The sequence below is a fragment of the Erpetoichthys calabaricus genome, chromosome 4 (assembly GCF_900747795.2).
Source record: "Erpetoichthys calabaricus chromosome 4, fErpCal1.3, whole genome shotgun sequence".
NCBI classification, from domain to species: domain Eukaryota; kingdom Metazoa; phylum Chordata; class Cladistia; order Polypteriformes; family Polypteridae; genus Erpetoichthys; species Erpetoichthys calabaricus.
Window position 1 is genome coordinate 101,781,003 of NC_041397.2, and position 16,533 is coordinate 101,797,535.

At 35.5% G+C, this 16,533-nt stretch overlaps 1 protein-coding gene across 2 annotated transcripts in view; it reads right to left on the minus strand.

Moving 5' to 3' along the window:
- Positions 1-214: 214 nt before the first annotated feature.
- Positions 215-16,533, minus strand: part of pcdh17 (protocadherin 17) — a 129,764-nt gene continuing 113,445 nt past the window's right edge. For both annotated transcript variants that reach the window (XM_028799634.2, XM_028799632.2), the window contains exon 5: positions 215-2,385. In XM_028799634.2, the coding sequence (XP_028655467.1) occupies positions 1,721-2,385 (665 nt within the window). In that variant the 3' untranslated portion in view covers positions 215-1,720. The remainder of the gene's footprint in view (positions 2,386-16,533) is intronic.

Sequence of the window (16,533 nt, forward strand, 5' to 3'; positions counted from 1 at the left end):
AATGGAGTTTTTTTTTTTTTTTGCTTTTTTTCCTTCTTCCTCTTCTTCTTTAAAACTCGGCTTTACTGTATCTGTTGTAATTGCAACAATATAACAAAATTAAATGGAATACCAGTTATCAAGTTTAGTTAATGTTGGAGGACTCTGGGAAAATTAAAAATGTAATACAGACAGAGAACATATTTAAAATACATAAACTGCTCAGAAGGACTCCTTTTTTTTCGGTCCTTAAAAATGAACATTTATTTATGTGGATAAGACATCCAGTATTTTTCTTTCGAGCATAAGATTCTGTGTTGGATTTTTAAGGCAAATATTGTTGTGATCAATACGCAATTGCTTGCTCAGACTATACAGTATATGCATAAACACATATGCACACATGTACTGTAGACAGATAAATAGATCGGTTTTGCAAAATGCTTTAATTGTTCCATTTCCCTTACTTAGTTACAAGATAAAAAATGAAATCTTAGCTGCCCCTGTAAATTATATTAGGTTAGTAAAAATGTTCTGCTCCTTTGTGGTTGTTGCTTTTATTAGACGACTCATGAAGCGTTGAGCAGTTTATGCATTCTAAAAAATTTTGACTATACATAAAACAAGAGACTTTGCTCTGAGGCACTACCCACACTCCAGAGGGACAAGGGAGCAGAAGAAAATGAAATTAAACTCATAGAGTTCGACAGCTACTAAGGCAACAGTTGCCAAATACAATATAAGCCCAAGTATATTGCAACACAACTATATATTAATTTAATAAAATACACAATATAGCTCTTATACACTTAACAATTTGGCTCATATGCACAGAAATTGCAATAAATCAATAAAAATATGTACTTTGATGTAAACACATTAAATTCGATACATTTGCACATTAAATGGTATTGTGTATTGTGGTCGAGTGAAGGGACATTTTTTTTTCAAAGAGTAGTTTGTGTCCTCTGCAGTTCATAAATAAATAATTATTTAACAAGTAACTGCACTTTTAGCAATTTTTAACATTTTTACAAAATGTATAAATAACTGTTAATTTTTGGACACTCTCTCTCTTTCTCGTTTTTCTTTTTTCACAGTACAAGAAAAATGTCCCTAAGTTATGAGTGGTAGTAGGATGGCTGGACATTACTGCACATGTAAGGTCTGGGATTCATGAAACAGGATGTGTTCACACAATGATCAGGATGTGTTTTACAGTTTCACTGATTTGGAATGTTCTATGTGGCTTATAAATATAGGGAATACAGTATACCACGAGTGATCACTGATGACAGGTGAAGGTCTGCTTGCTTTGTTTTCTACTTTCCTTATCATCACCTCTTAAACATCTGAACAACAATTTAATGAGATCCAAAATGTAACTGTGTCCTTCCGCTGAACAGGATCAAAAAAAAGCCCAGATTTCCAAGTCTGTCTTTTCTTTTTGAAGTGATTGTCAAAATATCACTCATTGTTTCGCACTGCAAATGTCCTTTTTTTCCTCAAACATGGACTGGGTATTCCTTGTGAAAGACAAACTGTTGTGAAAAGTTATGAATTGGTGGGCACTTGAAATGCTCGCTCAGAAGCCCAAAGCTGCGCCTTCTGCTGTCCAAAGGACCATCCCTCCTCAGGAAATGTCCTTTCCAAACTTGTCCTTCTTATTCGAGAACGCAAATTACAGTTCCAGGATTTTTTCAGCTTGTTTTTTTAATTATGTTCTTCGTTCATTTTACTTTCATTTCCTCACTGTGGTGGCTTCACTTCCTCGGCAGTCCTGTAAAAGTTTGTCAATTTCGCGCACCACCTGTTCCGCATCCATGGCCTCTCGACTTATCTCTGGGTTAGACTGATCCAGCTGTTCTAGTACACAGTCCATTTCAGTTGAATCCCGGCTCACCCGAGAACGCACATCAGCAAGGACTTTAGCCATTGGATCAGACGGGAGGTATGTAGAGTCTTTTAATTGTTTATTTGGTGACAGACACTGACTACTTGTCTCTGCAAAGTTGCCCTGCTTCCCCTCACAGCCTTCAATGTGTCCTTTTGCAGATGTGCATCCAGGGATGCACATCTTGTTGGGGCTGTTTGAAGCTGAAGGAACCTCTTGCAGCAAGGGGCTTAACGCACGCTTGGCTTTCAAATAAGGTTTAACATTGGCTACAAGGATGGTGTGATCTCTTTTTTCTTTTCCAAAGGTACAGAAAGTCTTTTTCCCATTGGGGTTTACTGTTTCATATGTTTCAGTCTCAACATTTGCTTCCATTCCTGCTGGTACAAAAAGATTTGTGCGATAATCTGCATTTTCTGCCTGGTTGGCTGAGGGAAACTGTGGCATCCAGCACCTGTCAGAATGGCCTAGTACTCGACACTCATCCGTGCAATTAACGCACTCTTCTTGCTCTGTAAAATATAAACAGGTTTTTTACATTAGGCTTGTTTTATACAGACAAAATTCTAGCATGTTAAAACAATCTGTATTTACCTAAGGTGCCTATGTTGTTTTTTTTACCTTTTGCCTCTGGTAATTAAATAGAAAAACAAAACAATTATTGTAAAAATACTCTGTCATGGGAATTTTGTATAGCAGCTGGCATATTTTATGTTTTCCACCATTATTACCCAGAGACAAGGGCTTGTAAGTGGTATAATCGAAAACACGGCAAAAGAAAAAAAAGTATAACAGCAATAAAAGTCAATGGCGTTTTCCTTCTAACATCAATGAGTATTTAACAGTAATGAGGCAAGCTCCCAAATTAAAGACATTGTAATTTACAGTGCTGTCTATTCATTTGTTGCCATATAGTTTATGTTTCAAAGGTATTACAAAAAACTTTCTATCTGTGATTGCTGTGATGCTTTTATGAGCAAACTTCTAAATATTATAGACATAAACGCTAACTTTGACGTTGCACTTTTTCCAGTTAATTAAAGTACCAGTATGGCGAAAACCCATTTGTTGAAACGGGCTTAATGGTATAATGGTAAGTTTGTCTGTTTCGATCGTGTTGTGCATTTACGAACCTCTGTTCACCGGATATGGCAGCCCTCACATGACTCATTTGCCGTTCTTGTTGCCTTTGTTTTTTGGATGCCAAGAGGCATTCTCTATAGTCTGCTAGCTTAAGCCAGCCACTTGCCTTTGTTCTTTGTACATTGTGGATATCTGATGACATTATACACAGCCAAGGGCACAGAGGCCTGAGGGGCGGGATATCTTATCACTTTATGTATATACTAGACATTAAGCCTGTTACAATAACGGGCGCTAGAACAGTAGTGCATAAACATTAGTAGGAACAGTCTATATTAAATGGCAAGGGTCCTTGACCTCATTCTGTTTCTTGTCTCAATTTTTTTTTGTCAAAAATATTTTTGCAAGAAGCCTAAAGTAAAATAATAATAAAAATAAAATAGAAATGTATATGACAATACAGTAAGTATAATTAATATTACATTTATTCTCTCCTGTGTGGCTGTTGATTGATGTGTTGTGTCTGTTTGAAGATCTGCCTCTCATTATTTTAGCTTGCTGTGGCGTCTCTCCAGCAAGTACTGTGCAGTTTTATGTGTGCAGCCGCGAGTACCCAATTGGCACTCTCCCCAGCAATGATATCCTTTATTAAAGAGTGCCCCGCGCATACGCACTTCACCAGAAGACACACACACACGGACACATGGACGCACACAGGGATTTTATTAAAGAGGATATTGATTCCAGCACTGTGTTTCTTTTCAATTGAAAACAAAATATACACAAGAAAGGCATACAATATGCAATGACAGATGAACAACCATTTCTGTTTTTCAGGTCTGGTGATGCATGTTGGGTGGAAATGTTTTTGACTCAAGAATGGGTACAGACAAATAATTTTACTTTAACTGTGAAAACATGACTGTTCTAGGTAGATCATTTTCAAGTTATACCTAACACTACAAGAATTAAAAAAAACAATGTGATGGAATTTGTGTCAGATCTTCATTTCATTAATATTTATATCACTGCCCGTTTTCTTTATACTGTTTTAGTAAACCTTTACTTAGTTATAATCTTAAAAGCTTCAAGGCATTGACTGTCTTTTCAAGTTCTGATCATACAAACACTTCTTCTAGTTCTGTATTTATAGAAGATGATTGATTTTTCATTTTACTTGGATAGAAAACATCTAGAAGATAAAGTGTTAGCACCACAGCCTCATTGTTCCTGAGTCCAGAGTCTTAAATCTTGACCTTTCTATGTATTGTCTGCATATACTCCTTGTGCCTGCACGAGGTTTCGGGCTAGTGTCTCTAAATTGTCACAGTATTGCATGTTGGACATGTTTATGCAGGGAGAGGAACAATTGATCAGTCTTTGCACTGAGACAGCTCATAGAGAAGCATCAAGAAAAACAAAAAGGTTTGCATAAGACATTTATTTGTTTATGAAGGCTTATGATAGAGTGCCACATCAAGAGGTCTGGAGGCGCATGAAAGGAGTACCAGAGAAGTATGCAAGTATGGTCTAGGACAGGGGTGGGCAAAGTCATTCCTGGAGGGCTGCAGTGGCTGCAGGTTTTTGTTCCAACCCAATTTCTTAATAAGAAGCACTTATTGCTCTAGAAACATCTTCTGCTTCATTTTAGTTAACTCCCTCGTTAAGATTTTGAACCCTTATTGCTTATTTAAGTCTTAAACAGCTACATTCTTGGTTTTTAATTGCTCATTAGCAATCAGATGCAAATGACAAAAGAAACCAGCAGTTAACCATTTTGCTTGTTACCCTTTACACCTGTGTGTATTTATTGTGCACTATTTGGCTTAATTAAATACTTGGAAGGAAAGAGAAGAGAAAAAAGTGAAGGATTGAGAATTACCCATCCATTTTACACTTCAAAGTATTGGGATGATATCCTTAGAATGGAAAAAAGATCTACAATATGAGAATGACTTGACACAGCAGAGTTAAAGCACTAACAAGCCATGAAATGTAATTATTGGCAAGGATTGTTTTCTAATTAAGCAACTGGGTTGGAACAAAAACCCGCGGCCACTGCGGACATCCAGGAATGACTTTGCCCACCCCTGGTCTAGGATATGAATGAGGGAGTGAGGACTCATGATAAAAGCAGTGTTGGTGTAACAGACAAGAACCCAATTAGAGTAGGTCTGCACCTGGGATCTTTTTTAAGTCCTAACCTCTTTGATCTGGTTATGGACGTGTTGAGTCATGGGATAAAAGACCATCTTACTGGTGCATGCTTTTTGCTGATGACATTGTGTTGTGCAGCACTAGAAAAAAGGAAGTGGAGAAGAAGTTGGAAAAATTGAGAAGGGCTTTAGAAGATAGAGGGTTGAACATAAATAGGAAGAAGACACAATATATGAGGTTTAATGATGACCAGGATTCAGAAGTTAGCCTGCAGGGAGAGCTATTGAAAAGAGTGGATAAATTTAAATATCTAGGATCAGTGGAACCCTAGATGAAATATTAGATACAGAGACAACTCCTAGAGTGTAGTGTGGATGTAACAGCTGGAAGAAGGTTTCAGGAGAATATTGAGAAGGATGTGTGGAGTTTCAATAAGGGACAAAATAAGTTATGAGACAATCTGAATTACAACAAAAGTGGGAGAGATACATAAAGTATAGGAAAGTAGAATGAAGTGGTATGGACATCTGATGAGTAGAGACAATGAATATGTCATTGGGTAAAAGAGTGATGAAAATGGAAGTATAGTTGAAGAGAAAGAGAGGGAGGCCAGAGCGGAGGTGGATGGATGTAGTAAAAGAAGATCTGAAGGAAAAGGTCTTGACCGGTGAGGTTCAGGACTGAGCTGTTTGGAGAAGGTTGATGAAGCATATCAACCCCATAATGAAGTGAGAAAAGATGAAGAAGATTGCTTGTTGGACTGGTATTCTATCCACATCTGGTTCCTGTGTTGTATCCAATGATGCCAAGTTCTGCTCTAGTTCCATGCTCTTCTGAATTACAGTAAGTTGTAATAAAGGATGGATGAACAAACAGATCTGCGATCAACTACATATTGTACTCTGTTGCTGAAAATTTGCTGTGTGCAGCAGTTCTTTGGGACATGCAATATTTAACAATTCTTTTATATAGTGAACTGTTTACCTTATTAAATCTGACAGGTCACTAAAATGACTGTCCATTTATTCATTTTTCCATACTTTCTCATATGGTCATGGTGAGACAGGAGTGAGATGGTGCTCAATCACAGCACACACATACAGCACACACAAATCAACACTATTACCTGGTCAAATAATAGATCAACTTTAGATATATGTCATGAGATGCAGGAGTGCCACTGAAAAACACAAAGCCATGAGTAGAATGTGTAATCTCTATACAGGGTGGCTAACAAACTCAGCTTTCTAGCGCTATGAGGGAGCCACACTAACTTTATGTCACCCTAAAACAACAAACTACCACACACCAATATGAATAATTAAGAAAAAAGTAAACACATAACACACAAAAAAAAAATGTTAGCGGTGAGGGAGAACAGTGGAACACAAAAATTCTATCTAGACACAAAAGCTGAGCAAAAAAAAAAAATCCCACTGGAGCCTTACATCTTTGCATAAAAATAATTCTTGACAGACATATGACAGCTGGCTACCAACCCCTTCCTGGGTAGACTAACAATACACAGGCAAAATTGCTTAAACAAATGTCTAATAATCTGTGATGATGAATTATTCCTCTGTATCTTGCCTAGCAAGAAATGTCTTAATTTGTAAGGGGGAAAAAGCAGATCCTTCATAGTGAATTTATGTGCATGTTACAAGGAAAGCCTGTGTCATATATAACATGAAAATTCCTAGGACATTCCACTAAAGTGGCCTTGAAATTTAGGGTTGACAGAACTGCACTCTTAGCCACACGTAAACAATAAACTAAAAGAACTTCTGTTTTTCTCTATATTTCGAAATTATTAATCTCACACATTCACTGATTAATCTTATTAAAAATGACTGGCAAAGGATGTTAAAAGAGACAAATATCAGTATGTTTTCCTAATGAACAAAGCTGAGCTTCTTCAGGAAATAAAATGGAAATTAATATTACATCTATATCATATCTCTTCTAGTAGTAGTGTAAGCTCAGAAAATGATTTTGGTTTCTACACTGAAGCTTTTTTCAGTTACAAAGACAAGAGTAAAATTTAATTTACAATGTGATTACATTTTTGTTTTCATTAAATCAATTTAATAAGCAGGATGCAAACCATGAAACAGCCCAACATAATTATGAAGCTTCCACAGTAAACAGTGCAATCTATAGCATAAACTGCATCATAAATATTAGCAATGGAGGTGATACCTTGCTATAAATAGTTCGGGGGTCCCATAACACAGAGGGGCTATATAAGAAACAGCAGAGCAAATTCTTTTTTTTCTTACGAAACAGCACTCCTTTAATTTGGGTAATGACATCCTTCAAATATTCTACAGATCTGTTGGCCAGTGCCACCTTCTACACTGTAATGTGCTGGACCAGTGACATCACTTCAAAAGAGGCCCACTGAATCGATAAGCTAATGAACAGGGCGAGCCCAGTTATGGGCTGCACTCTCGACACACTGGAGGTAGTCAGTGATAAGAAAATGAAGACAAAACTGAAGGCCAGTATAAATAATGTTGCATAACCTTTATCCGACGCACTAGCACAGAGTATTTTTAGCTAACAAATTATGCAACAGAAGTTTGACAAGAAACGCTACTGGGACTTCTTCATACCTATGGCAATACACCTTTGTAATTCCTCTCTATGACTGCTTTCTTATCAATAACCAACTCAGAACTTTTATTCCTTTTTTACAACTGTTGTGTGTTTTTTTCTTTTGTTGTTGTTGTTGTTGGTTGATACAATATTTATTGAGCTTCTGTAAAAAGCTAGAATAAAGAGTCATCTATCTATCTATCTATCTATCTATCTATCTATCTATCTATCTATCTATCTATCTATCTATCTATCTATCTATCTATCTATCTATCTATCTATCTATCTATCTATCTATCTATCTATCTATCTAATGTGTCTTGCTAAATCTAAGAATTAAAATTAGCCCATCATTCTGTTAATTATAAAATTAATGTGTCAGTAAGACTGTAAATAATATTGTTTCTGTTGAAACAGAAACCAGTTATACCAAACTTTAATAATTTAATTTTATTACTCATTTATCTAAATATCTCAAATTTTCCAAGCAACTGTGAACAGACTTACAAGGTCTTTCTTGTGTTTATCTATTTATATACAGTAAATGCAACTTGAATAAATATTCACCTATGTACATGCTGCAGATTTTACATAAACTAAATAACTATTTGTGCTAAAAATATAAATAGGCCTGTCCATGCAAGATAGCTCTGTTTTTTATATTTTTATATGGTTTACATAAATAAGCAGAACCTAAACGGTATGTAGGGTTAAGTAAATGCTATCATATTATCTTCGATGCAGTAACATTTCAACAAAAACATTCCTGCTGAAAAAAGGCTTGCCAGAATGACACAGCCAGAGGAAAAAAAAATGAAGAGAATGATTTCAGAGGCTACGGCAAACAGCAGCTTGGCTACTTGAACACAGATGGAGCAGCCATTGGATGACTAGTATTTAGGCTGATGGGTGTGTCACTGGGGAATAGTTGCAGCAAAGGAAACTGATGTACTGTGTTCCCTGGAGTCTACTAAGTAAAAGAGGTCTGGTGTTGTTTCAGAAATTGGAGTGACCTTTTTATTTCGTAATGGATTATCTTTTCATTCCTGTATGCTACAGCAGACAATACAACTAACATCAAACTAAGAACAGGTAGGCAAGTAAATAAAGCACAAAATCATTCCAGGTTTCCTGACATTTTAAAAGGGAATTCAGGGTATAAAGAACACAAATAAGAAGTAGTGAGTGATCACAAACAAACTCCTCCAGGTGAGAATTACAGGGGAAGCAGTCCTGCAGCCACCTCTGCCAGTTAGGAATCACAATAATGTCCTATACAGAACATATTAATGTTTATTGATTTTTTATGGATTCTGTATTAAAATGTGTTTCTGTTTTAAACTTTTTGAATATGTTACACTATTACAAAGTAATCAAGTTTATTAAATTTGTTATCTAATACTGAATATTTTTTTTATATATTTTAATTGGTTATGTATATATAATAACGGAACGTGGAAAGTAGCATTTTATGACCCGAATTGTGCCGATGCTGTATGTGCAAATGCATCTATTAATGGACACATCTAAAAACAAATTAACTTCACCCTATTGAAAGTAGTAAATTCATATAACTGAAGGTTCTTATTACAACATGGATTATGTGATACTGCAGATGATTTATGAATGATTCAACATACAAAAATCAATAGACTCTGAATTTACTTATTTCTAAAAGCTATTGACCCTTAGTGGCTTTTCCCCCCTCTGGGATCTGTAAAGACTGGAGTTTTGTTTTCCTCTCCTCTGTGGCCAAATGACCTTAACTTAGCCTTTGCTTTGTGTATTTTATTTTTTACTTTTACCTCTAATACCATTTTCAAGAGCTTAATTTAAAGTACATATTATGCACATTTTAATAGATATATTCATATGGCTTTGTAGTAAAATGGAGGCACTGGGCAGTTCCCAGTGAAGTGAAGTCTGAAATTGTTAAACTCACACTGGTAGTTACAAAGCAGTCCTTTTTGCCTTTATAGGAATGAGATCTCTTAAGTTAGAGGGACTGCCTGTCAGCAACAAAGTTGCCCTGGAAGCATGGCTTCAGATGAAAGAAAAGAAGCAGCCAAAATTGCTCTTGGGTAGAGGATGACAACAAGTGTATCTGATCTGGAAGAAGTGGGACTCCATTGCCCAAAGCTGAGATAGATAGACAGTAAAAGAGAGAGAGAGAGAGAGAGAGAGAGAGAGAACTGGAATTCAGGAATAAAAATTCCTTGGAGACCTGACCATTAAAGATCCAGTTTGGGCTCAACAGTGCACTGGTCTCAAGGACTGCTAGAAAGTGCTGAAAGAACTGATGGCCATGAGACTTAATTTACTTGAACATCTGGGATACAGAGAGAAGTTTTTGGTGATAACAAATGTTGTTTAAGTGAAGAAGTAACTCCATCTGATAGACAGGGCAAAAGCTTGGCTAGTTTTAATGGAAAAGTAGAATTTCTATATATGTTCTCAGTTTCATTTAACATTCTGTGCTCTTCCTTTATTTATCCTTAAAAACAGTTATTGAAGTGACTTGTGTTTATTGTTTTATTGTGTGGTGCTTTGTATTTTGTTGAATGCTATTTTATGCTTGACTAGCCACACTACCTGTTGAAGGCAGCTTCTAGAATACTTTCAATGACTTTCCTCGGCATTCACATATGTGTTCTTTACCTGCACTCCCCCTCTTGCATTCCCGTAAAGCCTGCTTCTTGAACTGTGTCATTATTTTCGAAGCAGCTTCCTCACACCCTGTACACTTCACACTTACTGACTTTGGTGGTGACTTTCTGCATGCCTCCATTGCCGATTCCCCTTCTTGTGTGTCTCACACACACACTTCCTCTTTCGTCGCATCACCAAAGCCAAACTGACCAATCACACTAAAGCCAAAACTGACCAATCAGATTGCTCAGCGAGACTGAACATACAGACTTTAGTGTTTTATTATACAGTAGATTTTGTTCTGTTTGTACTGATGTGTTTAACATTCTTAGTTTGTTAATTGAAAGTGTGCTACATAAAAAATAAAATGAATTAAAAAGACTTAAGAGGCAGTATGACGGTGCAGTGTCCAGGACTGATGTATATCTTTACCGTCTCGGTTTCCAATCTGGGGAAAGCATTTTCTGTGTGGAGTGTTTTGTCTCCCTGTTTCTGCATGTCCTTTCACCAAATTACCCCAATTTCCTTCCGAAGACATACAGGTTAATTTAATTAGCATTTCACTGTGCCCTATGACGAAGTAGAGAGCCAACCACGCTGGTTGCTTTTTATGTCAGATATTGACATCATAGTCTTTGTCTTCTAAGAAGAGTGTTTTGCACTAAGCGGCTTGAAAAAAGAAATAGAAGGGTGCAGGAATTTAATGATTTTTCAATCAAATTAAAAAAAAAATCAATACAAGATTAAAGGAAGTGCAGCAAAAATGCAGCAATATTGCCTGCTAGTTTCAGATCATAAAACCACCAACTTGTAAAATTTTTATATTAAACCTGTAATGACAATTGATCATGCAGTTGTATTTGAGCATCATTACACAAGAAATAGAAGTGATATTTTTCTTAATAAAGTTTTATGAATATAGTGTCAATAAAACAGAAATAAAAGTGAGATTTTTCTTAATCAAGTTTTATGAAAATACTGTCAATATAAAAGAAATAAATATGTATTTTAAGAAAATGGCATTCTTATATACAAATACATAAATTAGAGGATTTCAAGCATATTTTTATACTTAAAATTTTAATGTGCACAAAGGCTGATTTTCTCATTTACATTTCTTCCATCAGAACATCAATGAAAGAAACAAAGTGAAGGGAAAAGACAAAAGACTGGGAAAATATGTAAAAGAAGTAGTTCATCCTTTACACTATTAATGCATTTTTCTTTAATTGTGACCAGTATCTTTGAGCATTTTCTTTATTTGTAACTGAAGCACTGACTAACTAGTGCATACCTATACAATGTGTTTATCAAAAATACTTCTCATAGCAGAAATGCACTTTTTACCAATTTAGTTTAGAATATAATTTGTTTTTGTTCTTCAGGCAGAATACTTCAAAACAGCACAGATGCAGAGCACAAAATTATCAAAAATGTACTGAAAAGATCACCAGTTTAGCATTTATAAAACCTTTGATGATATTAGTAGACATTTTCAAACTAGATACTTGAAAACAGAAGTAAAATGCTGCACAATTATAACATTTATATTTTGAAATACAGTAAATCGTTCAGTTTATCCTTTCCTGTATCTTTTCAAATTGTAATACCAGTAAAACTGGTTACCCTGGTGAGACCACTGCTGCCACCAAACCACAAACATGAACAGAATAAATCATGTAATGTGATAAAAGAATGCATTGGGCATTTTTGGCATTAATATCATTAATAAAGAAACAAAAACAGTCTAAGAATTTTAACAGGGAATACTGTACACTTTGGTTTCAACAGTGTTCTGCATCAAACAGGCCCTTATGCTCAGAGGCTATACTCTTGCTGTACTTCTCCAACATCATAAATGTTAAGTTTTAAGAACTGAAGTGGATAGTTAAAGGCTTTAAAAAGGACAAGACCAGTTATTGAAATGTTTGGAAGAGCTTTATTCATGGCCAGGATGGGGCTTTTCACATGTATTTTTCCAATTCTGTTTATTTTAATGTAAGATGTTCTCTTGTTGAATTTTTAAGCTCTGCTGCAAGGTATTGTTGCTTTTTTGTAATTTATAGTAGTTTGGTTTGTAACCTGCTGAGAACACTTTCCAACTTTATAAAGAATAAAAAACAAAGAGTAATGTTAGGATTGCTTTAAGCTTTTAAGTTTGTGGTTTTCTTCCTCAGGGAAACCAGGGGGGCATGAGGGAGACCAATTTAAAGTCTGAAAGGGCTTAGAAGCATGAAAAAAGTATAGAAAATACTGTTCAATATTTTGACTGCTTAGTGATGCACTGAAGTGTGGAAATATTTATGCACTTGCAATGTGCTGAGCAAATAAGTTTGATTTTCACTTTCCCTCATCTGTAAAAATACTGTAACAAGTGTGTGATTTAAAACATCCACACTAATCCAAGTCAAATATGTGTGCATCCACTTATGCACAGTATATTAGATGTATATGTACTGTATATATACATATTCTGTGTGCATACAGATACACATTGAGTACACTGCTGTTAAGCTGTAACAAGCTATGAGTTTACAAAATGAAATGCTAACTAGCCAACGACATCTTTCACATAGACAGAAAAATTCAGTCCTCAACCATGCAAGCCGCACTCATTTTACATACATTTTTTTTTTAAACAGACAACCTCCTTCAGTTTGATGAATTTTAACTAAATATTTTGAAAACAATGCACACGTTATGAGTAAAAATATTGAAAGGGACTGCCAAACACACTTCTGAGAACATTCGTGTAAAAACAAAAAAATAAAACTAAGACATTACAAAATAAAACTTCATTGCTGTTGTCTTCTACTAAAGTGTGCACTGATGGGCACACAGAAACCAAAGGAGTGCGATGTGTCCTCATGTACCACACCGGGCTGTAGATTTGATAGTTCCGAAAGACTGTCTTCTGCCACGACGCATATGACTCATTTTAACAAATTGATGTAATTAGCCATGAAGTCTCAATGCAAAGATTTATAAATGCATTTTAGTGAATATTAAATAAGAGTTATGGGAATGAGTATGATCTGTAATGTGTGATATTTAAAGAAGCAGAAAATTATTAAGGACGGAGCAATATAAGACTGCTGGATTATGTCCAGCAATTTTCTTAAAAGAACAATGAGTAATGATTCATTGGAAACTCATCATGTAAAAATGGCAAATTATTAAAATGCCAAACCCTTTAAGATAGTCATACATGAGTGCAAGGCAGTTCTTAAAATGCAAGCACTGTGTTTCTTTAATCAGGTCAAGTAGTGAATTGCAAAACTGATGAAACAAGGAGCAAAATGAAGAAACTAAATGAATGGGCCCTTCATACTACCTAAAGACTAAATGGAACACAAGTTCGTCTATCCAGCATATGGTACACTTTACATTGCTAAAATAACTTTTTCATCCCTTCAGACCACTTGCATGTGTTTATTTGGGGGCACTGCAGTATCACTGTTATATCAGGATATTAAAATGCTGTAGGAAAGGAAATACATTGAAATACACCACAAGTCAATGCAAACTATTTCCAGTCCTTCTATTGTAACTTGATGTAGTTTATTGTTAATATTATACAATGGTTGATGGGGGGTGGGGGGTGGGGGGTTTAGCAAGAACCTGTCTGAATCTTGTCCATGGAGCTATTCTTTATGGGGAACAGCATTTGAGGAGAAATTACTGTTTTCTTTTCCAAAGTTTCAGCACCACCAATTACATTTCTGAAACATAAGCACAGCTTTTTTGTCAACCTTTGAATATACTGATTGACTGTACCATTTTTTCTACAATCATTATCTTTGGTCATGAAACAACTTATTATTAGAATGATAGAGTTGACAAACATATTTTATAAAGTTAACAGATATTCATATTTGCTATATAAGAGGGCACTGTGAGAGAGAACTTGGTGTCTTGAGAGCAAGTCCACAAGATACTAGAACGCAGCAGATAATCCATGGCAAGTCTAGCATGTTCTTGATTTCACTCTGTCTACTGCATAGACAGCATATCTCCAAATGAAAGACAAAAAGAAATCGAAATTGCTCTAGGGTGGAGAGTAGCAACAAGTAGATCTTATTTGAATAAGTGGGACTCCATTGCAGAGAGGGACAGACATAAAAGACAGTGAGAATACTGGAATTCAGGAATAAAATTTCCTTGTAGACCTGACCATTAAAGATCCAGTTTGGGCTCAGCTGTGCAGTGGTCTCAAGGAGTACTAGAAAGTGCTGAAAGAACTGACGGTCCTGAAACTTCATTTACTGTACCTGGACATCAGAGATACAGAGGGAGAACTAAGGGTTTTTGGTGACAACAAAAGGTGGTTAAGTGAAGAAGTAAATCATCTGATAGACTGAGCAAAAACTTGGTTAGTTTTAATGAAAAAGTAGAATTTGTGTATATGTTCTCAGTTTCATCAAGAACACGCTCAAGAGAGGAAGCGCCAGGTAAGACAGTATGAAACACATGACAATACCCAGAAAAGACGTAGTAGGAACGCTGAAGGTACATGTAGGGAAAGAGATATCAAATATTTTTACATTTATTATTCATACAGTATAGCTAGTAGCCCATAAATGGATGGATAATTTTAAATATTGCTGTACTGTCTCCCGTTAGTCTGGATAAATTAAATATACAATTTGTACTTATTTCTGGTATCTGACTCTTGAATATAGCCTTTTTTTAAATAAAGTAACCATCTGTTATGTGCAAGTCCAGTTAAGTCATTTTCAACACATGCACACTACATTTCTGACCCTGGGAATCTAATTACTTTATCAGTGTAAAATACTTGAAAAAACATATGACCTGAAAAGTAACTTTTGTTTTGTTTAAATAACCTAGCCTGTTTCCCTTTAAGACAGCTTATCACTTGAATCAAGAATTATAGACCCAGGTCTCATAATCTGTTTTTATGCAATTATGCAGTTCTCCAAGAGTCCACTAACTGGACATCGTATATTGTTCTGAACAATTTCCTCCACTGAAATCCATTGTGTGTATGAAATATATGTTATCCATTGTGGTCTTCACAGCTAACATTAAATAAAAAACTCAATATTAATGCCAACATTCTGTAACTTCTTTGTCCTGAATGTTGTTGTTTCACATCAAAGCAAGAAGGCTACAAGTATTGATTGGCTCAAATTATCACACTTCTCCTGGCTGTTAGCCAGCAGTAAAGTAGAATTCGGTGTTTTAAGAGATGAAGACAGCTAAATGAAGTCAAACGTGTACAGTACATCTGCAGGAAATGACTTGAAGGTAAAATGAACAGTCATATGTGAGGGCGACCCAAACATTTGTGACAGTGGTTAATTCATTTTTAGGAAGAAAAAATATTCAACAATAGTAAATGATCAACTACCACAAACAACAGAATTGCTTTAACACCATATTGATCCTATTCTAAAATTATGTCAAAAGCTAATGTTTGCACAACTTAATTGTTAGTCTGAAGCAAAATTCACAGCTTATGAGGCATTTCTGCTTTTCTTTTTCAGTGACCTGTCCTCTCAGGTTAAACTCTCCTGTTTCTATGATGACCACCCTTCTGCTACAGTACCATCAGTCATCCCCAGTATCATGTAATAGATGTTGCAGACATCTTAATATATTTGTTGGGGGCTCTTAATAAGGATTGTGTACTTTACCTGAAAATGTGTGTCACAGAAACTGTACATTAAAATAACTCCCAAAGGATGGGAGTCTTTGCTTTATAACTAAGAACGGCGGCTTTTAAATTTGCAGACAGGCTTTTAGGGTTTTTAGCTGGGAGTGAATTTATAGAGTAACGGCACCTGAGGTTATAGCTCGGTGCAAATATAACAGTATGCTAAATAATCTACAGAAAAATGGTCAAGAGCTTTCTTGATAAAGGGCTAAAATAATTTAAGTATAAGCGGTACATTTCATAACACACACCACAAGCTGTGATTTATAGAAAATGGCTTGGAAAGAAGAAGAAAAAAATTACTAAGGTTAGTTTGACATTAGCTGGTCTTTTTTGCTAAAGAATATTGTACATGGTGGCTAACACATACAGATTCTATAATTGTTTAAACTAGATGTATTATATAAAAGGGGCAATTTAAAATTTTTTAAACCAAGAAAATGATATTGAAATATAAACACATATTAAAATGTGCAAGATAAAAAAACACCCT